The sequence below is a fragment of the Muntiacus reevesi genome, chromosome 14 (assembly GCF_963930625.1).
Source record: "Muntiacus reevesi chromosome 14, mMunRee1.1, whole genome shotgun sequence".
Taxonomy (NCBI): domain Eukaryota; kingdom Metazoa; phylum Chordata; class Mammalia; order Artiodactyla; family Cervidae; genus Muntiacus; species Muntiacus reevesi.
In genome coordinates, this window is record NC_089262.1 from 6,266,701 (window position 1) to 6,289,986 (window position 23,286).

General features: G+C 43.3%; 1 protein-coding gene across 1 annotated transcript in view; it reads left to right on the forward strand.

The window, feature by feature from the left end:
• Positions 1–23,286, forward strand: part of ADCY2 (adenylate cyclase 2) — a 438,387-nt gene that overhangs the window by 349,112 nt on the left and 65,989 nt on the right. The window contains exons 15-16 of the mRNA XM_065905185.1: positions 5,080–5,164; positions 20,619–20,756. Coding sequence (XP_065761257.1) covers positions 5,080–5,164; positions 20,619–20,756 — 223 coding nt within the window. The remainder of the gene's footprint in view (positions 1–5,079; positions 5,165–20,618; positions 20,757–23,286) is intronic.

Below are 23,286 nucleotides of genomic sequence, written 5' to 3' on the forward strand. Positions count from 1 at the left end.
ACTAAATAAAATGTTTCTTTAAAAAACGTCAGTTTTTCAAAAGAATGGATAAAGAAAATGTGTATGTATAATGGGATGTCATCGTTGCTTAGGCACTCTTGTCCAACTGTTTTGTGACCCCGTGGACTGTAGCCCACCAGGCTTCTCTGTCCATGGGAGTTCCTAGGCAAGAACACTGGAGTGGGTTGCTCTTTATTTCTCCAAAAGATATTCCCAACCCAGGGATCAGACCCACATCCCCTGCCTTGCAGGTGAATTCTTTACTGCCAAGCCACTGGGGAAGCCCATATAATGAAATGTTACTCAGCCATTAAAAAAAAAAATAAAATTTACAGCAACCTGAATGCAACTAGAGATTATCATACTCAGTGAAGTAAGTCAGAAAAAGAAAGACAAGTACCCAAGACGTGGCACAAATGAACCCATCTACAAAACAGAAACTGACTCACTGACCTAGAGAACGGACTTGTGGTTGCCAGATGAGATGCAATAGGAGAGGTTTGGACTGCGGGTTTGGAGTTGGTACGTGCGTGCATGCTAAGTCGCTTCAGTTGTGTCCAACTCTTTGGGACCCTATGAACTGTAGCCCACCAGGCCCTTCTCTCCATGGGATTGGAGTTGGTAGATGCAAGCTAGCACATTAAAATGGATTAATAACAAGGTCCTGCTGTGTATCACAGGAAACTGTATTCAATATCCTGTGATACACCATAATGAAAAAGAAGGATGACAGTAGTGATAAAAAAAAAAAAAAAAAAACCCACCTGTCAATGCAGGAGGTGCAAGCAATGCGGGTTCCATCCCTGGACGGGGAGATCCCCTGGAGAAGGGAGTGACTACCCACTCCAGCACTCTTGCCTGGAGAATCCCATGAACAGAGAAGCCTGGCGGGTTATGGTCCACGGGGTCACAAAAAGTCAGACATGACTGAAGAAACTGAGCACTCATATACGGCACAAGGAACCGTCTTCAATGCCCTGCAATAAACCATGATGTAAAAGGACATAAAGGTATATGTATGTGTACAGCTTAGCCACTTTACAGCAGGGATTGGTACAGCTTTCCAGATCAACTATATTTCAATTAAAAAACTGAAATAAAATAAATCCAAAAAGTCACAAGACAACTTAGCAAATGTTTTGTTTATTAAAATAAACTGTGTGGAACGTCACTTAACAGTAATTTAGAGAGGAATTTGTAGCTTTAAAATGCTTATATTTGAAAGAAGAAAGAGTTGAAACCAGTTGTTTACCTCTCAACCTTAGGAAGCCGGAAAAAGATGATCAAGTCCAATAAGTACGAGGGAACACACACTAAGAAAAAAGTAATCAATAAAATGGAAAACAAACAACAGAAAAATAATAAAGACAAACATTGGTTCTTTAAAAAAACAATTAAATGCCTAACCATGATCAAGGAAGAAAAAAAGAGCGATAATCACAAACCACCCAACCTAATGATATAAGAAATAAAACGGTATTTACTACAGATTCTACAGATTTTAACAGGATAAATATGAGAAGTTATGAATTACTCAAGGCCAAAAAATTTACAACTTAGATAAAGTGGGAAAATTCATTGGCTGTACAACTTAGCAAAATTAACACATATTGAAAATTTAAGTGGGTATTTATCTGATGTTGTTGTTCAGTCCGTAAGTCATGTCTGATTCTTTGCAACCACATGGACTACAGCATGCCAGGCTTCCTTGTCCTTGTATTAAATTTGTTTTTTACTCAAGTGATTTCTGTCTGAACTTTACCAAACATTTTAGGAAAATAAGATCGAGAGAACTGGTCAAATATTAATAAATTTCATAATTGTGAATGGATGAAAATGTCCTATTCTTGGAAAGAGAGTAAGAGATTGAGGCTATAAACCAAATGCCACTTCTGTACCACCTTTAAAAATCTAGCTAAAATTAAAAGAGAAAAGGTTGGAAATAAACCATAGAAAATAGCTATTTTAGGAAACAACTTACAGAAAGAGGAAAACTGTAGTAGTATAGATTTCTGAAAATCTAGAATCCAAATGAAAGATATTTAGCATGAAAACAAAGAAGCTTATATTACAGTACAGTCACCAAGAAAAGTTAACAATCATGAATCTTTATGCACTCCAGCATCTCTTTGAAATAAATAGACACTATTAAAATGTATTGACAAACCCACAAACTTAGTTGGAAATGTTAATATATTCTAAAATTGACAGATCAAATTGAGCCAATAAATCAGCCCACTGGGGATCTGACTAACTCCTCAGGCTCTGACAATAGATTTACTGAAAGAATTTCCTTTGTTTCCAACAAAAAGGAAATGTAAATATGTATCATAAGACATAATAGAAATAGATTGTATTTATCACATCCCTGAAGAAAAAGAAATTGTCAAAGTAAAAATAATAGAAACCACAATCTCTGATAAAACCTAATGACCTTAGAAATAACAAGGACAGACCAAAAATAATTTCCCCGTAGAGTTACTCTTGTATTAAAGGGAAATGGAAATTGAAATTATAGGCTTTTTAGAAAAGAATAGCAATGAGTAGCTATAAATCAAAAGCTGTGGGATTTGGCTAAAGCAGTAATTATAGGAATATTTATGTCCTTAAATGCATTTATTAGAAAATAGAAAAGATTAGCAGCAAGTGACAATCAAGAAAAAGAACAATGAAAGTTTAAATAAAGAAGGAAAGGATTATTTTAAGTTAAATCAGAAACCAATAATAAAGAAAATGATCAGAAAGCATGGACCTTAATAATAAGCCAAAAGTTTATTCTTTGGGAAGTTCAACAAACATGCAAAGCTTCAAAAGTCTGATCTAGAGAGAATCAGAAAAATAACATGAAGGACAAGAAGAAATTGCTTCAACTATAACAACTTCAAAAATTGTAAGAGAATATTAAGGAGAATGTCTCACATTCAAAATTTAAATGAAAAGGATAATTTTCCAGGAAAGTCAAACCAGTAAACCTGATTGAAATATGACATGTTTACTCCAAGAAGCACAACCTGGGTCAGGTATACAATTGTGTGGACTTTAATCCTAACCCACACCATGTGGGAGGGTGATTAACTTCTGGTTGGTTTCTCAGTTTCTCTGGGTGTCAGTTTCTCTTGAGTGAAATGAGGTAATAACAATAATCCTGCTGTCCAGGGTTACATGTACATATAAAGCCTTTAGAACAGTGCTGGACACACGGTATTCTATCGTTATATTGTCATTTCATTCCACCCTCAGCTTCACCCTCCTATCACCAGATGGTTTCGAGCTGAGACTGACCAAACCTTCTATTAAAGATCATTCATATTTGAACAGTTGCAGCCCTAAGAAAAAAGTATTATTTTTCTGATGTCAACCTTATGCAGGTGGCATCACCTTGACACCAACAAGGAACCAAGAGAGCACAGAGTCACAGGAAACCCATCATAGCTCTCTTAGATGCATGAAAAGAATGGCCAGTGGAAGTTGAGCGGATGAGTTCTAGTGTCTCTTCGGTCGCAGAAATAACAAGAGCCCTCCTACGCTCCCCTCCATCCACGTTGGTAACAGGAGGCCTGAGAGCCTGTGATGGAGAGATTCTGAAACTGTGTATTCTGAGCAGTAATAAGGAGCAATGTCTGAGAAAAAGGGTGTTTGGGATGGGGGAGGTGAGGAGGCTTATAGAGCTTATCTTTCTGAGACTGTGAGTTGCTCAAAACAGGGGTCTTACTCATGTCTGCTCCATTCCAGCCCAGCGTGGACCTGGCCATGAGACAAGTCAACAACCTAGGTATATTTGGTGTATCTGCACCCTCCTAGCAGACACTTATCATTACTCATAAAATGTGAACACATGTCATTATCAGGCTAGGTATTTGAAGGCATTGTACATCACGTCTAAGACATAACTCAGCACTCCAATAAATACATCCTTGGGTCAGCTTTGAGTACACACTGGTTTGAAGTCAAGGTTATGTAGATCTTGCTTGATGTGTGTTCATCTCTCAAAATAGAAGAACTATCTGAGTGCCAACTGAGTGGACCCTTCCTATCCTGATGGCACGAAGGGGTTCCTTAGTTCACTGATGACTCGCTTCTTTCCCCACCCCCACGCTGGGGGCTCACAGCTGTGCACTCGCCGGGCATTTCAGCTTGTAGATTGCTCATATCTGAGTCTTCCTTTTGATGCATCAACATTCAGGGTGTCCCTGCACTTCTCAGAGCCAGCTCTTCTGCCTCTTCAGTTTCTCTAGCCAACCTCATTGGCTCAAGCCTCCATTGCCATCTCAGGCACCACCTGACCTCTCTTCGGATGTTGCATTTAAATTTCATCTTGGATTATTCATTGGGGCTCATCCTTTTTAATGCTCCCAAACCCTTCTTCCTTTGGATTACATGATGTTTTAAGAGACCTTGATTTTTCATTATATTAAGGACCTCTCAGAAATGCATACAATTCCTGTGAATAGTTGTATCCTTTGGATGAAAGGACATTGTAAGACACCTTAAGTTTCTAAATTGTTTAAAGGAACTCTGAGAAATGCATACAGTTCTTGTGACCACTTTTATCTACTTGTAACCGGAGGGTGACAGAACCTGTAACTTGGTGGGCACTTTTCTCACGTGATCACAGGCAGCTTGTGTGTTCATTGGCTCATGCAAAAATGCAAGGCCATGGAGTAAGAATGGGGAATGAGGTTTCCGAGCACATCCATGAGGCTGCCCTGGAGGCAAAACCACAGGGACATCAAGACAGGGAAAGGGGAATCGTGACCGCCACGGTCAGGTGGGGGCATGAAGGTACTGGTTGCAGAGGCAAGTCGTGTAAAGAGGGTTTTTCTCTTACAAAGAAATGATGCTGGTAGGACAGCTTTAATGTCATATCACAGCAAGTTGTTCAGACACAACCGTAGATGCATTTTCCTATGGACGTATCTCTGGTTTGTTTTTAGCTCCATTTTCATTTCTCAAAGATATTAGTGAGGAGTGAAGTCCTAGTTTTAAAAATCCTCATTCAAGCCACAAATATTCATGATGGCTTTTCGGGAAAACCGAAGCTGGCCCCACACTAACATGTTCCTTTTTGTTTCCTGGTAGAACGTCCATTCTCGGGATTTCCTTTGGAGCTGCATTTCTCTCGCTTGCCTTTATCCTTTTCGTCTGCTTTGCTGGACAGCTTTTGGTAGGTACTTCACATATGGAACTTCTTTGAAAAGTGTGCTCATTGAATGGAAACTGAGTGCTCGATCAAAATAGGGAGCTTGTTGACTTACTGTTTCACGAATACACAGCCCAGTGGTGAAGCCAGTATCCTTCATATCAACAGCCCAGACTATAAACTGAGGAAGCCCGTAACAACCAAGACATTAACTCAAAGGTCACCTGAAATATTGGATAACATGCTATAAAATCACATTTGTGTTTATTTGTTTCTGTCAACATTTTGTATTATCCCTCTTAAGTTTTCAGAGTATTTATAGCAGCAAATACTAGTGTAATAGGAGGCTTTTAATGACTGGGAGAATTAAAATGTAAACCAAGTGTGTCTTTGATAACGACTTCCACAAGGTATAAAATTTTGGAAAATATGAAAATAACAAATGTAAAAATATCGCTTATTAGTGTTTTAACTTAAAAGCAAACATTGTCAGCACTTTTGGTTGCAATGCTAGTTCAGGATATGAGAGGTGAACTTCACTGGACTCTTGAGTGTAATGCAGTTGTTGCTGGGTGGCTCTGCATCCATGAGAGCATCCTAGGAAAACCAACAATGAGATAGACGTCCCAAGATAGGCAAGGTTTCATTTTGTTCACTGGAAATGAGTTGAAACAGGACTGAACTGGAGTCCAAGCATTGGGTGCATTCTGGTCTGATATATGGCATCATTTGGCCAAAAAAAAAAAAAAAGAACTAAGATTCCAAAGCATGTCTCTACCTCTGGACAGTGGATGCTGCATCCTTCTGCCTTGGACCTTTGCAGACTTTGGTGGGTTCTGTTTGCTATATCATAGTTTGAATGTCTCCAGCTGGCCTGGAAACTCTTCCAAAAGTGGTTTCAGACTGTGGTTTTTTATTTCCTCAGATGCACACATGGCATCTCAAGTCACTTAAAAGTCCCCTGAAAACCTCACAGGTTATAGAGAAGATGGAGTAACTGTTGACCATGGGGATCCTTGTCAAGTTCTGAGACACGAGGAATCCCTAACACACTAGGAAGCCTGACTTTCTATGTTCAGATTTCCCTTGGGTGGAAACGCACACACCCTTCACCGTATCTCTTCCTGACTCCCCAAAGACACCTGCAGCCTGTTTGTCCAGTTTTCAGAAGAGGGATGATCATTTGTGGTTCCGTTGGAAATCTAAACCCTGCTCTCATTAAAGCTGTGTGTGTCCTTCTATCCAAGTAGACATACTTCTTGTTTTCTTGGAATGCAGTTTTGAGGGTTGCAGAAGTATAGTGCATATTTAGGGTTCAGACTGACTTTTCTTTCCACTGAAAGTGTTAATCACTCAGTCGTGTCTGACTCTTTGCAACCCCATGAACTGTAGCCTGCCAGTCTCCTCTCTCCATGCAATTCTTCAGGCAAGAATCCTGGAGTGGGTTGCCATTGCCTTCTCCAGGGAATCTTCCCCACCCAGGCATCCATCCGGGTCTCCCACATTGCAGGCAGATTAGTTACCATCTGGTCCACTAAGTTGCTGTAAAAAAGAAACAAAGAGTCAGAGGAGGAAGGGAGAATCCCTGGGGCAACCTTCCTGCCTTGGTGAGAAAGTTTCAGTAACATCACGCCTCTAAGCCCCACTATAATCTGACCACACTGTTGAACATTCAAGGTTTTGGGTTCCTCCTGTAAGAACTCCCTCCTCAGTTCAGTTCAGTCCCTCAGTCATGTCCAACTTTTTGCGACCCCATGAATCACCTCCCTGTCCATCACCAACTCCCGGAGCTTACTCAAACTCATGTCCATCGAGTCAGTGATGGCACCCAGCCATCTCATCCTCTGTCATCCCCTTCTCCTCCTGCCCCCAACACCTCCCAGCATCAGGGTCTTTTCCAATGAGTCAACTCTTCACATGAGGTGGCCAAAGTATTAGAGTTTGAGCTTCAACATCAGTCCTTCCAATGAACACCCAGGACTGATCTCCTTTAGGATGGACTGGTTGGATCTCCTTGCAGTCCAAGGGACTCTCAAGAGTCTTCTCCAACACTACAGTTCAAAAGCATCTTAGCTCTCTTTGGCGCTTAGCTCTCTTTAGAGTACAACTCTCACATCCACATATGACCACTGGAAAAACCATAGCTTTGACTAGACGGACCTTTGTTGGCAAAGTAATGTCTCTGCTTTTTAATATGCTGTCTAGGTTGATCATAACTTTCCTTCCAAGGAGTAAGCTTCTTTTAACTTCATGGCTGCAGTCACCATCTGCAGTGATTTTGGAGCCCCAAAAATAAAGTCTGCTACTGTTTCCACTGTTTCCCCATCTATTTCCCATGAAGTGATGGCCTCAGGGTGATAAAAATCCAACATTCCTGGTTTCTGGTTCCTCCTAGAAACCAGAGCCCTCCCTGGGGGGCCCCCCAAGATTCTAACGCCCACACACCAGATGCTACAAAGTTCTTTTTAACTCTGCCTTGTCCCAAACAGAAAAGTTCAAGGCTGCAAACAAGCCTATGTTTATCTCCTCCCCGGGAGGGAGGGGGTCGGGGTAGCGGGGGTGGGGGAGTGTGGGGAGGGGAGCCTGTGCTTTGCCAAAGTGGTCAGGAAGACCAAACTTAAAGACATCTGGTCTTTCTCAACTTGAATCGATAGGATCCATGCACAAGTCTCCCCCTCCTGGCCACTTGTGATCCTTAGTCCACATGTAATCCTGGTAAAATTAAAGAAGGAATTCTTCTGGTTCCCCTGGGAGGTTCTTTTCACTCTTATTTAAAATAGTCTGTAAGGATTTTTTTTTTTCACATACAACATCAAACATGGTATTGCACAAAGGCTTTAAATGTGCTTTCTATTCAACCCTCCAAATTCAGTCAAAAACTCTTCATATCACCGTTGAGATTCTTGTTGTCTTTTCCAAGCCAGAATTTCCTCACGTGAAGTTTGGAGAACCGCCGTCTTCAAAGTTTCTCGGGACGATTGGAGATATTAAATGTTAAGTACCTAACAGGATACTGACAGATTTTCAATATACAGCAACTACGATTATTTTCCATCACTGCATATTTTAGAGTGCCTATTCATGGTATCGCAAAGAGTCTGACACAACTGAGCAACTGAACTGAACTGATTCTTAGAGCACTTTAGGCAAACCTGTATTTTAGGCAACAGAAACCAGTATTAACTTTTTAAAATTAATATGAGTGTTTAGAACACTCTAAACAGTGTTTAGAACAAAGATCAAAATGATAAATGCTTGCTTCTGTCTCTTAAAAAAAAATTACCATTCTTAACACATGACATTTACTGTAATACTTAGTGTCACTCTACAAAGAATAAATTTTAAATTGAAGAAGGAAAAAGCCTGTATATATCACAAATATTCCACAGTGGTCATGGAGAAGTATGAGATTTTTTGTGATTTGTGCTTTTTTATGGATTAAATGCTGGGTTTATGAAAGACTACTGAATATCTCAGGCTCATGTTCTACTAACTTATGTTAACCTTCTGAAAATTTAATGCCAAAGGCAGTATCAGTACTAATATTGGTATTAAATTATGAAAAATGAAATCAAAATACTTCTCTAAAGGAGGTGGAAAAAAGGTAAGCCTGGCAGATACTTTTTTTTTCTCCAAGACTTTTACCTTTGTTATCATCTTTTGCACAAAAAGTGCAGCAGAAGTAAGTAAAATTGATAGGTCATTGGTCAGCTGGGTTTGATAAAAAGGTAGAGACACATCAAAATGGGTAAAAAAATAAGAGTGATAAATGAAATGCAGTTTTTTTCCTGTTGATTAAAAAATAAAAAAGTGGTATTTGTTCAGTGACCCGTTCAGAGAAAAATGTCAGGGAATCTGTTATTATCCTGATTGTTGAGAGAAGCCCCGCCTTTCCATCCACTCTGGACTGCCAGTCCACCCCATCCCCAAGCTCTTCCAGAAGCGGTCACCCCCCACACGTTGTCTGCTTCTCAGTTCTTGCCCGTGGGGGTAGACTCTGCACCGACTCGCCTTCCTAGAAGCTTTCTCAGGAACCTCACCAGCTCCTGTGGAGGGCCCGTCTTGAAGCACCATGGGACATAGGGTCTGTGCCATGTCGTTTAGCATTCATTATGTGGCATCCCTTTGATCCCCTTTTTAAAAATTTTCTGCTGAGTGTGACTGCGGTTTCTGCTTGTATAAACAGGATCCTTAAGACCAGGGTTGTTTCCTTCACTTGCTTTCTATCTCCCAGTGAATCCAGCAGAGTGCTGAGCGTGTAGATGTGTTTATAGTAAGTGCGTGCTAAGTAAACATTTGGGCTTCCCAGGTGGCGCTAGTAATAAATCGCCCCCCTGCCAATGCAGGAGACATAGGAGACTCAGGTTCGATCCCTGAGTCAGGAAGATCCCCTGGAGGAGGGCACAGCAACCCACTCCAGTATTCTTCCCTGGAGAATCCCATGGACAGAGGAGCGGTCCGTAGGGTCGCAAAGCATCAGATATGATTGAAGCGATTTGGCGCGCATGCGCACAAGTAAGCATTTCCATGAGGTTATTTTTCCCTTCCTCCACTCTTGGGCTCCACGTAACACCTCCTCTGTCTCACCACCCTGCTCCCGTGTTCATCCTCAGACAGTTATGTTCCCTGAGAGCCCTGATCGTTCTCCTTCCTCCAGATGCCCTGGGTGGGGATGGATTCCGTGTGTAAATGAATGTATGAATGAGTGAATAGTGGTCCACAGCCCTCATCCTGCTGCAATGAAATTCCTTCTCAAGTGTGCCATGATTCCTTGACTCTGAAGTGCCTTGGACTGGCTCTTCCATTGGAAACAATTTTGTGACCTAAAGGAAAACTAGCCTTTTCCACCTAGTGCATGCTTGTCAGGCTTCCTATTTGTATTCTGATTTCTGTTCTTTCAAACGAAAAAACAAATCATCAATGAGTTCATCTCAGCCCTGTTTTGTTCACTGACTATTTCAGACACTTGAGACACAAAGTAAGTATTTAATATCGTTTAGCTTGAAGGAATGGAGAAGGAAATGGCAACCCACTCCAGTGTTCTTGCCTGGAGAATCCCAGGGACGGGGGAGCCTGGTGGGCTGCCATCTATGGGGTCACACAGAGTCGGACACGACTGAAGTAACTTAAATGCGACCACCTGGCACCACTGTGTGGAGAAGCCCCACCCCATCCTCACCCAGACCTGACCTCCCCCGAGCTCGCAGTTCTGAATCCAGCTCGCAGTCGCTGCATCCCTGCTCCCAGTTCTGCCAAGCTCCTGACCCGCCAGCATCCTGGGCCAGCATCCTGTGTGCTTACTTGTCAGGCCTCCTTCACCGCCGCTGTGTCAGTTCTCCTGTGAGGTCCTTGGTTTTCTGCAGCAGATGCTGGTGAGCATTTCAGAGTCATAAACTCGAGAGCTGAAAGGAGACTGAGAGATAACCTTGTCCAGGTCCGCACCTGGGGGATGAGGGACCCAGGACTCGAGATGCTGTTCATTTCCATGAGTTTTCATTTTATGTATTTAAAAGAAAAGTTTCCCTTCATGAAAAATAATGCAGGAGTCATAAGTAGATCCCTTGAGGATGCAGATGGAGACTTTGGATCACGGTTAGGAATGTGAGAACCGTAAGATGTGCAAAAGTTCCCTGTCCTTGGATAAGAACCTTCAGAACCAATGTAGACTGCTTAAGACAGGGGAGATCCATGAATAGTTCTATATCTGACCTCACTGTAGTTTACAAATGATAAATATTATATTATATTAAAAGTGAAGACTTACTCCGCTAGGCATTTTATGTATACTGACTCCTTTATCCACACAAGAGTCCTTGGAGGGAATGCTCATTCTGTAGTTAATGAAAGAGAAGGTTCAGAGGTTTCATAACTTCCCCTGAAGTATTATTGTAGGTTTTGGAGCCTTTGGGAAGAAGCCTTAGGATCCTTGTACTAAATTGGAGGCAAGTTCCAGAGGATGCTCCACTGTGTGGAGAGACACTGGCAAGAGCCCAAGGAGGAATGTCCACGGTCCTGATCGTGGACCATCTTGGAACTGAAGTGGGCTTGTAGTGATTGCTCAGCATCAATGGCTCAAAGGCAAAAAAGTCAGTCAAGATAAGGTCACACAGAACCTAATTCACAGTGGCCTCTTGTCTAGTTTTCCAGTATATTCAGCTGTTGACCTAGTTTATGTAAAACTGGATTTTGGACAAGGCATAACTCCATCTTAAAAGACATTCAGTAATACAGAGAAAAAAATTCATTTATAAGTCAATTTAGACTCAAAATATTCTAGTAAGAAAGTTCATGGTAATACTTGCAAAATGTTTTCACAGATATGAGAGCCCTTCAAAGTGTTTTCATTACATATTATTTTATTTGATAATCAAAACAATCCATTTATCTAAGTAGGAACTAAGATGCAGAATAAGAGATTCAAGTTTACATGTCCATAACAGTCAGCAATAAAATATAATAATAGCTGTCATCACCATGGCAGTAATAACAATAAGTGCATTTTTATTGCCAAGTTTAACTTTTCTAAACTACCTGAAGTAGACTTAAATCTCTGCAAGAAACACAAGAGATGTAGCCATAAATAACAAAGACGCCTCCCACAAAAACCTTCTTGATGAAATGTCTTTTAGAAGAACTCTGCCAGATTCAGCAAATGAAAATGTTAGAAAATGTCAGGAGAAAAGTTTCTCTCCGCATGGCTTTCTTGCCACTTTGTATGGCAGAGATAACACAGTGTCAGCCCACCAACCCTGTTCCCAGCAGAGATGAAAGCACAGATTGAGATATAGTCCTGGGGACAGAAAATAGGTCACACGCCAGCTGATAGAAAAGCTTTCTACCCACAGGAGTGTTTTTCCCTTGAAGTCTATTTTCTCTAATGTCAATATAAGCCTGCCAGCTTTCTCTTGGTTAGTATTTTCCCCATCTTCTTATTCGGCTTCTCCTTGCTTCATAGGTGTGTCTCTTGTAAACAACATCTAAGTGTAGGTTATGTTCTCTGATCCAAGAGTCTCTTTCTTTTAGCTGACAAGCATAATACATTTACATGTATTACAATCATTGCTAGTCTTCTTTTGCTCTTTTCATCCATCATATATGTTATTTGCTCCTGTTTATTTTTCCTCTCCTCCTGTCATCTCTTGGACAAATAGAGTTTATTGGGTCTCCTTTATTCCCTCCAGTGACTTGGCAGTTATATATCCTAATCTTTTCTTTCAGGGATTAACATAAAATGTGTAACATGCACAAGAGTAACCGGGTCCATTATTGTCTCCATCTTCTTGTTGAAAAATGCAGGCATCATGCTCTAATCCTTTTCCATTGTCCATCCAATGTTGTTTAGATTTTTCTAAATTTACCCTATTTGTGTTATTCACTGTTATCAGTATTCTGGCTTAATGGTCTCTTTGGTCAGCATTCTTCTGAATGTCATTCCTTCCTCCAGATGCAGTGTTCATATTTCCATTGGATTGTTCCTCTTGTAATCCTTTCCATGAGAGCCTGTGTATAATATGCCCCAATCTGCTTTTATATTTTAAAAAAAAGCAGCCTCTTTTCCTCTTTGACTAATAATTTACAATAATGTTTCTAACATTTCGAAAACAGGAGTCCATATTTTCTTGGATTTAAATGTGCTGAGAAATCTCGTCCAGCTGTTGTTCCTTGAGAAGATGTCCTTTCTCTACTTTTGTTGAACTTGCTCTTTGCCCTGGGCAATAGATTCTTTGTATTGAGGAGTAGGTTTACTTTTCTTTTACCTTGATGTGACTCAGTGCCTCATCTCGACTACAGAGCTCATATTCTGTTCCAGGTCCATGACGTTGCTGTCCCATATTTCCCTGTATTTTGTCTTTTTCTCAGTCTTTCTGTTCTATTTTTTCTCAAACTTTCATTCCAAGTATGTTGAATCATTCTACAGTACCTTCTGTGCCTCAACTTCATACATTTTATCTCTATATTTCTGTGCTATTTTATGGGTTGTCTCCTTAGCGCTCTATCTTACCCTCTTCAGCATAACTATTGAGTATTTAATCTCAATATCTGCATGTTTGTCTCTAGAGAGTCTGTGAACTCATTTATAAAGTAAACCTGTTGCTTTCTCCTAACTGCTTATCATTATGAACTCTAATCCATGGGTTTTTTTAATCTTATTTTATAGACTACTTCAGACTGATTTGTGAATCTTATGATACTAATTCTACTATGTGTTATTTCTGTTGATTCTTCCTTGTATGGTCCATTGTCTTATGCAGCTCATGGTGCAAGCGTGCATGCTTATTCGTGTCTGACTCTTAGCGACCTCATGGACTGTAGCCAGCCAGACTCCTGTCCATGGAATTTTCCAGGCAGGAGTACTGGAGTGGGTTGCCACTTCCTTCTCCAGGAGATCTTCCCAACCCTGGAACCGAACCCATGTCTCTTTCACCTCCTATGTTGGCAGGCAGCTTCTTTACCACTGCGCCACGTGGGAAGCCCCGCATGTAGCTCGTAATTTTTGTGTGTGTGAGATCGTGTTCAGTAGGGGCTGCCCCCTTCCCAACTGGTGTGTGCCCTGCATCCTGCAACGTGACGTGTCATCATAGGCAGTGTTGTTCTTGCTGCAGCCAGAGCCCCAAGACCTTTCTCTGGTTCTTGGTCTGATCAGTAAACACTCACCTTGAGATTCCCATTATGAAGTAGATAATGTGATTTCAAAACCAACACCCATGTTTAGAGTCTGAGTTCACACTGGAAGTTTATTTATATTCTCTTGGTCTACCGTATGGACTTTCTCGACTTCTCCACATGGAGAGAATAGCCTCCTGAGGCTTCTGGTTTTATTCAGCAGTCTTGGTTCCAGCTGCCCACCTGTTGCAGACCCAAGACAGCATCTTTTACCTGTGGGCATCAGAAGCCCAGCCCAGTGATGTTCAGTTCCAGGACACTCTGGGGCCAATCCCATAGTCTGCAGCCTTCTAGCAGTAGCCTCCTTCTTTGTTTTACACCCCTAGGAATTCCTCTCTGGGTCCACTGTTAAGACAGTGAGCTTTTTCAGCGAGCATTTGTTGAGTTCTGTTTGCTAAATTCTGGGCTGCCTCTGGGAATACAAGGACTGTGATGGGAATTCCCTGGTGGTCCAATGGTTAGGACTCTGTGCTTTTGCTGCTGAGGACCTGGGTTTGATCCCTGGTCAGGGAACCAAAATCCCACAAGTTGTGCAGTGTGGCTAACACACACACACACACACACAAAGATGCTGTGAGGTGGCTCCACCGAATCTCCAAGTGGCCAGAGACAACCATTTAGGCAAAGAAAACACGATGTGGATGGCATTATGAGGGCCACCCAGTGGATGAATAACAGAGGAATGTGGCTCAAGGCGTATGAGAGAAGCAGGATGATTTTGTAAAAATATTTGTTGTTGTTTAGTCCGTGAGTCGTGTCCAACTGTGACCCCATGGACTGCAGCATACCAGACTCCTCTGTCTACCAGTATCTCCCAGAGTTTGCTCAAATTCGTGTCCATTGAGTTGGTGATGCCATCCAACCATCTCATCCTTTGTCGTCCCCTTCTCCTTTTGCCTGCAGTCTTTCCCAGCCTCAGAGTCTATATGATTGATTGAAATAAAAGCCTGTGGGAAGTCCAAGTACAATTAAATAACTAAAGTAGACACATCAGTCTCTGTGACACCACATGTATGAAGTAATTATTGCTGTAGTGACAGTGACAGTCCTTGCCCGATTAAAATGCCAGAGTAGGTATTCCTTTAGACAAATACACAAAAGTGCATGTTTATATGAGTAACTTCACCATAGTTCTCAGACAAGAGGAATTTGATTTTTCTAATGATAGAAGTTTGTTACCGAACCACTGTGATATATTTAAAACTTTCTGAAATGTCTCTCACTTTATTACACTTCACTTTATATAAGCAGCAACTTCTTCACGGGTACCTCGTTTTATTTTAAAAAGGAACAACCTAATGAGACTGCAAACACAATCTGTTTTAATAATTATCACACCAAATTATGAGGAATTCTAGAGCTGCAGAGATTACCCAACTGTTTCCAATGCAGAAGTTTCAAAAAACAAAAAAGGAAGAGAGGAAGGAAGGAACGGGAAATATTTTTGGCAGAGATATTTTTTTCTTCGCTTTTAATCCAAAACACCGTGTATGAACATGTTATTTTTACATGGAGAATCTTCTGCCTGTACTGGATGAAGGCATTAGCATTTATTCCAGGCTCTTTCTAGCAACCCACACTGCTCACCATCCCCTGCACCAACTCCGTGGTAGGGTTTTCGTGTACGTTTATGTTCTTTCTCCTTCTGCCTCTCCCACTATGCTTAGCTCCAGTTCCATATTGATCAGTGGATGGATGTGGCATTAACAGCCAAGAACATTTCTAGAAGATGCTCAGTGAGCTTGCTGTAGGTAATAGGAGACAATCATATGATACAGTGAGCCTCACTGATTATCAAGACAGAGAAGAAACAGATTTGGCCGAAACGATGCCAGTGATTAAACCAAAGATCAAATAGAATGATTGTCCTGAGCTGATAGCAGGCTTGCTCTCATCTTCAGATGAATAGGATGTTCTAAATAAATGCCACAATATTATTTGAGGTTGTGTCATTTGTAATGTCTCACTGTGTGTGTGTCTGTGTGTGTGTGCGCGCGCGCTCAGTCACGTCCTACTCTTTGTGACCCCGTGGACTGTGGCCAGTCAGGCTCCTCTGTCTATGGGATTCTCCAGGCAAGAATACTGGAGTGGGTTGCCATTTCCTATACCAGGGGATCTTCCCGACCCAGGGATCAAACCCGCATCTCTTTCATCTCCTTCGCCTCCAAGATTGGCCGGTAGATTTCCTTCCATGATTCCACCTGGGAGGCCTGAAATGTCTTGTTACGTATTAGTTGCTCAGTCATCTCCAACTCTTTGCAACCCTGTGGACTGTAGCCTGACAGGCTCCTCTGTCCATGGAATTTTTCAGGCAAGAATACTGGAGTGGATTTTCAATTCCTCCTCCAGGGGATCTTCCCGATCCAGGGATCGAACCCAGGTCTTCTGCATTGCAGGCAGATTCTTTACCATCTGAACCACCAGGGAAGCCCAAAGTCTCATTAGGATGGTGTAAAGTTTGATAAACTATTTATCCATCAGGGATTTTGTTGAATACTTAACCCAAAACAGAATAAACTGAACTAAACTATCAAGTTAGGATGTAGGTTGTAATTTTTATTCAGAGCAACAGATTAAATCGGTGTTCCCATTTTCCTCACTCAGATTCTTGCTGCTTTAAGTTTTTAATATTTTTTCTCCTTTTCCCCCATCATTGGTTTCTTCTCTTACTTCTTGTGTCTTTATCTTCCTCCTCTTCTTTCCGCACTGTCTTTATATTTCAGGATCTGTATCCCCATCACCGCCATGTATATCCTTGCCCTTGTCACCAGCAGGGTTACCAATTTTCATGTTTCAGAACAGTTGCATTTACTTTGCTTCGATTTGATGATGAGATGGAAAGATAGGGGAGGCTGCTTGCCTCTATGACCTGGAGAACAATGAGTATATGGAATAATAGGTGTAAGAACGATTGCATATGAGGGCTTGGAGGCACACAGGAAGACTAAACAGAAGGGAATGAACCTACTTCATTCTGAGTCTGGTGTCTGGTCCCCAGTACACACCAAACCAGTGCATCTTTAGTGGGCAGCTTCAAGGACATTGCTCTTTGCAGGACTGAATAGGACCACGACAGATTCCAGGACAGTCTGCCATGTATTCAGTGGGCAAACAGAGGCAATGGTTTCCAGGGCCCCCACTTTGTCATTTTCCCCAGCGTGTCACAGGAGCAGAAAAACATGTGTGTCTGCCCTCATCTGCTTCACCACTTGCCTAGCCTATGAGCGGAACATGACATATTCCCATTAGATGGCATATTTGGCAATATCATCACCATGCATTACTCTAAAAATTCAAACAGCAATTTTTTAAATTTTATAATTTCAACAATATGTTTGTGTAATAACTAGATATTTTACCTAATTGACTGTGACATGGAATCTGAGCTAAACACTCTCTCAAAATAACAGTTTTGTGTTTTCTGCTCTTAAATTTTTTATTATCATATCTATTGACAGTTTCTGGATACAGACACAGAAGCATCCACTTTAATAATTTTCTTTTAAGTAAAAACCCTAATCCCAGTCAATTAGGATGCAAATGCATAAATATTGTCTTCATTTGCCAGGATCCAGCCAAATGCATCATTTTCTATTTTAATATGAGCTGGATGACTATGATATTCTTTTGAATCTCTGCTCTTTACACTCTGTTATAGCTTCTCCGCTGGAATGCAGATCTGACTCTGGTCTATGGTATTGTTGTTGTTCAGTCACTAAGTTGTGTGACTCTGCAGCCCCATGGACTGCAGCACACCAGGCTTACTCTCCTTCACCATCTCCCAGAACTTATTCAAACTCACGTCCATCGAGTCGGTGATGCCATCCAGCCATCTCATCCTCTGTCATCCCCTTCTCCTCCTGCCCTCAATCTTTCCCAGCATCAGGGTCTTTTCCAGTGAGTCAGCTCTTCTCATAAGGTGGCCAAAGTATTGGAGTTTCAGCTTGAACATCAGTCCTTCCAATGAACACCCAGGACTGATCTCCTTTAGGATGGACTGGTTGAATCTCCTTGCAGTCCAAGGGACTCTCAAGAGTCTTCTCCAACACCACAGTTCAAAAGCACTGTGGCTTATGGTATTAATATTATTCAGTGTATGATGTGCTAGAAGGATAATTATACACTTTCAGGTGAGCGTCCTCCAGCTGTGTGATCCTGAATGATACCGCATGTCCACAGCATTGAAGGGCCTCTCTTCAGACAACAGATTTAAGGTCATCACCAACCCCCATCCACACCATGCTTTGGGGAAGAAACTTAAGGCCTAAATCTGGCTCCCCCTGAATTGCTAACAGGAAGACGCTCTGCAGAGCCTGGCCACCAGCCTGAGGTTCAGCAGCTGGAGCTCAGGGCAGCACTGGCTCATCCCTCCAGACAGGCTGTAGGAGAAACCAGAGGAGGTCCCAGGAGGCTCTGCCCAAGGAGTAAGCTCTGGGATTCCACATCACGGGGGTGGATGCTCTAGACACATGTTCTGCATCTCTTTATACCAGGAGCTGGAGGGGAAAAAATCTATGGTGGAAAGGAGAGGAAAAAAAATGGTTTTTATGTTCATCTAGGGTTTTCCAGGTGGTGCTAGTGGTAAAGAACCCCCCCTGCCAATGCAGGAGATGTAAGAGACACGGTTCGATCCCTGGGTTGGGAAGATCCCCTGGAAGAGGGCAAGACAACCCACTCCAGTATTCTTTCCTGGAGAATCCTGTAGGCAGAGAAGCCTGGTGGTTTACAGTCCATGGGGTCACAAAAAGTTGGAAAAGACTGAAGCAACAAACATGCATAGAGATATAAAGCAAATAGATTTTTAGTCACTGAAATGTTCCTGAGAAATGTGTTTTCTTCACAAATAGAAGAGAAACTAACCGTATGTCTTGTTTTGGGCACCTTATGTAGCTCATTTAAATCTCTTAAAAAACCAAAGAGGCAGGTACTCTTGTTATTCTTATTTCAGAGGTGAAGAAACCGAGACCAGAGAGGGTCAGTAACTTGCAGAAAGTTTCACAGCTGTGTGGGGCTTGATTCCCCAGCCACAGGGCTGGTTACCTTTCTAACCATCTCTCACCCAGTAGTGTACATGCGTACATGCTCAGTCACCTCCATTATGTCCGACTCTTGCGACCCTGTGGACTGTAGCCCACCAGGCTCCTTTGTCCGTGGAATTCTCCAGGCAAGAATACTGGAGTGGATTACCATTCCCTTCTCCAGAGGATCTTCTCAACCCAGGGATCAAACCCGCATCTCCTGCATTTGCAAGTGGATTCTTTATCAACTGCGCCATCTGGGAAGGCAACACAGCAAAGTGGATAAAATTAACACTACTGAACTCTGTACTCAAAAATGGTTAAGAGCTATTTGCGAGGCAGGAATCGAGACACAGACACAGAGAACAGACATGGACACAGTGGGGGAAGGGGAGGGTGGGGCGAATCGGGAGGGTAGCGTTGACGTATGTACACGACCACGTGTGACACAGAGAGCTAGTGGGAAGCAGCTGTGTAATCGAGGGAGCTCAGCTCAGTGCTCTGTGATGACCTAGAGGGCTGGGGTGGGTGAGGTGGGAGGGAGGCTCACGAGGGAGGGGTTATAAGTATGCATATAGCTGGTTCATCTTGTTTGTTGTACAGCAGAAACCCACACAACATTGTAAAGCGATTATACTCCAATTTTTAAAAAACAAAAGCCCTAAGAATGGAATGGAAGGAAAGTTATGACCAACCTAGACAGCATATTAAAAACAGAGACATTACTTTGCCAACAAAGGTCCGTCTAGTCAAGGCTCCGGTTTTTCCAGTGGTCATGTATGGATGAGAGTTGGACTGTGAAGAAAGCTGAGTGCCGAAAACTTGATGCTTTTGAATTGTGGTGTTGGAGAAGACTCTTGAGAGTCCCTTGGACTGCAAGGAGATCCAACCAGCCCATCCTAAAGGAGATTGGTCCTGGGTGTTCATTGGAAGGACTGATGCTGAAGCTGAAACTCCAGTACTTTGGCCACCTGATGCAAAGAGCTGACTCATTGGAAAAGACCCTGATGCTGGGAGGGATTGGGGGTAGGAGGAGAAGGGGACGACAGAGGATGAGATGGTTGGATGGCATCACTGACTCGATGGACATGAGTTTGAGTAAACTCCGGGAGTTTGTGATGGACAGGGAGGCCTGGTGTGCTGCAATTCATGGGGTTGCAAAGAGTTATACACGACTGAGTGAACTGAACTGAACTGAAGAATGTTAAAAAAAAAAAACAGTTAAGAGGGTAAATTTTATATTATATGTTTTTAACACAATTAAGAATAGTATTTTTATAATAAAAAGTAGAGCTTCTGCACGTGGGTGAAGCCCTCTCAGGACAGGATGAGGTTCAGCCATCACCAGGAGCCACAGCTGAGAGCACTGGGGATCATCCTCATAGGGACAGGTGCAAACTCCTTTATTGTGTGGTCCAGATGAACTCTTAGGATTAGCTGCATGCTGATCTGTTTTCTACACAAATCACCTGAATTTCTGAAAACGGCTTCCTCACGGCGGTGATCTGAGACCCAACACATCCGCCAGAGTTGTTTAATTAACTGGCGTATTTTTCCTTTACCAGAAGAATTTTTAAACATAATTTCAGGTCTCTCTTAAAGGACATACAAGCATGTAGTAATTTGTCACAAAAATTCAGTGAATTTGTTCCCAACTTGTAAGCAATTGACAACATGGTCTCCTAGTCTCATGCATGAAGAATATCAGTGCACCTTGTGTTTTAAACATCCTTGAGAAACTTGAAAAAAATAGACAAAATAGCAACACATTTCTTTTTCTTTCTCTCCGCTCTTAGCAATGCAGCAAGAAAGCATCTGCTTCTCTCCTGTGGCTTTTGAAGTCATCGGGCATCATCGCCAACCGGCCCTGGCCTCGGATCTCCCTGACGGTCATCACCACAGCCATCATACTGACCATGGCCGTGTTCAATATGGTGAGTCGGGGCACAGATGTGCCGTGGGGCCCATCTCGTGGGATTTGGTCCATCTCGTGGGATTTGGTCCATCTCGTGGGATTTGGTCCATCTCGTGGGATTTGGCCCATCTCGTGGGATTTGGTCCATCTCGTGGGATTTGGTCCATCTCGTGGCATTTTGAAGCCTTCTCCATAGCTCCTTTGGCGATACCCAATGCTGCCTGTTTAAATTCAACATCCATCTGCTTTGCGTAGGGGAAGGGTGCTTCCCGGGGAGGCCACAGGGAAGGAGGGAGACTTCTTCCAGCGGCTTCCCACCTCCTAGCTACGGAAATGCCACCGAATGTCAGCAGGCTAATCACCAGGGAGACCAGAACCAGCAAATTAAAGAGACTGCACTGGGAAACGGTGTGCTGCGCTGGGCTTTAAAGGGCCTGACTTCAGACATCACCATCATTCCCACCTTAACCAGCTGGGCGATTTTGGAGAAGTTTCATTAAAAGCTTCCACAGGCTCCACTTCACTTCTCATGAGAAAGCTGAGACCTTCAATTCTCAGTGAGAACTGACACTTCTCTGTTAAGGTGGAGTTTTCGGGGTAGATGAACTGATGCTCCTAAGACACTTAGGAGCACGTTACCAACACATCAGCGGTTCAGTAAATACTGAACCAGGGGTTGCTCTTACCAGATCAATGATTTTAGTGCTGTGTCCTTAAAAGCAGACACTTCGGTAATCAGTGCCGATTAAGACACATCCTTATTATTATTCTCATGTCGTCACCCTCAACCACCTGGCATTCACTCAGCAAAAAAAATATATATATATATATATATATAGAGAGAGAGAGAGCGCGCGCACATAAATATGCACCTGGTACTTCACTAGATCCTCAGAACCCAAAGCAAGTTTGTCTCCCAGGATTTTATGGCCACGTTTAGGAGACTGACAGCTGGGTAAGCGGTTATGAAAAAGTCCGACAGTGGAAGCGTGAGGAGCGGGGCAAGGACAGGGGAGCCGGGCCAGCAGGATGCAATTCTGAAAATACAAGTAGTTTTCACTGGATGGTGGATGAAAGATCAGGAGGGAAGGCATTTAGAATCAGGACAAAGAGAGAAATGTGTACTAAGAAGCAGCAAAAAGTAAGGCTGAAGAAGTAGCCAGGGACCTTGACTGTTTGCTTGAGATCTGCCCTCAATGTCATACTGTGGGTCACACGGTTTATATGGACACTCCTGGAGATTCAGGTGAGGGTGTTGCTCACTGGAAGGCAGATGGTCTGGGGTAGCAGTGGCCGGGGCAGAATGGCCTCTTCCTGCGCTTCTCTCTGCCTCAAAGTCCGCCTTAAGAACACCCGGGAAGAAGGTGGCAGACAAGCACCACGTCCCTCCCTTCTTCCTCTTCCTGTCCATCAGGGCGGGGAGTGGCTGTCCTCCCGTGGGCTTAACTGCAGGACAGCTGTGCTGGCTCCTCCCGCCTCCCCTGACTACACAGCCCAGCTCCCTCTAGCTCCCCTGAGACGGGCGGGTCCTGAGGTAGGTCTTCTTCCAAGGCAAGGGCCACTGAGAGGTGTCCCTGCAACTCCTGCTTCCTTGGTACACACCTACTCAGCCTCAGAGCTCGGCTTGCAAAGAGGCCACCCCCAGGTGGGCCTCTGCAGTAAGAACTGATGGTGTCTTTTGGGGGAAACGGCTCTGCAGTCAAGTCCGTGCAGACGGAAGACTTCCCGAGGATCAGCTGGCCCTTGGTCTTGGGCTCCTGTGTGGAGTTGTCCTGCTGTGTTGAATTCACTATGGCAACTCCACCATCCCGGCCTCCCCCCAGACTTCTCCCAGCCCATCTCCCCTCTCCCTGGACATGCACAGCATCCAAGGCTGTCTTCCAGTACCAAAGGTGATGAGACCTTGCCCAGGGATGGAGACCCTCTCTTCTAGATCTCAGGCATCGCTGGACCATGACATCACTTATTTCCAACAAAGGCGTCATCAGGACTGACCAGGGAAGAGCTGGGACATGGTACCTGGTCTAGACAGGAAATTCTCTCAAGAACAACCCTACTCAAGCGGGATTTCAGATCCCAAGGGCTGGAGGGGAGGTCGGCCACCATCAGCCTGAGGCATGTGTTCATGAGATGCCCGGACAACAGCCCGAGGACTCTCTGTGTGACGACCCAAGGAGAGCGTAATTGTGGCCCCAGCGTGGTCCGCAGAGTTGGGGGTGAGGGTGGCCTCCTGGCAAAGAGTGTGAGATGCAGCACTGAAGACTAGCCTTTCCTGGAAGAGCCTTTCAGCAAGTGGATCACTATCTGCTGGACTGTAGCCTTCCTGCACGGGCAATATCATTGGCTATGGTATGAGCATGAATATGTCACCACGGAGGAAGATGGACAGAGACACAGAGGGAGTGGCAGGAGCCTTGGAGAAACATGAGCGTTTCCTAAAGCAGGTTCCTCGTGCTGCACTTCATAGCAAGCATGTGTGCGTTAGCCCTGCTGCTCTGGGGGCCAGCTCTCTGGGAGAAAGCGCCAGCCAGCTCCAGGAGGAGCTCAGT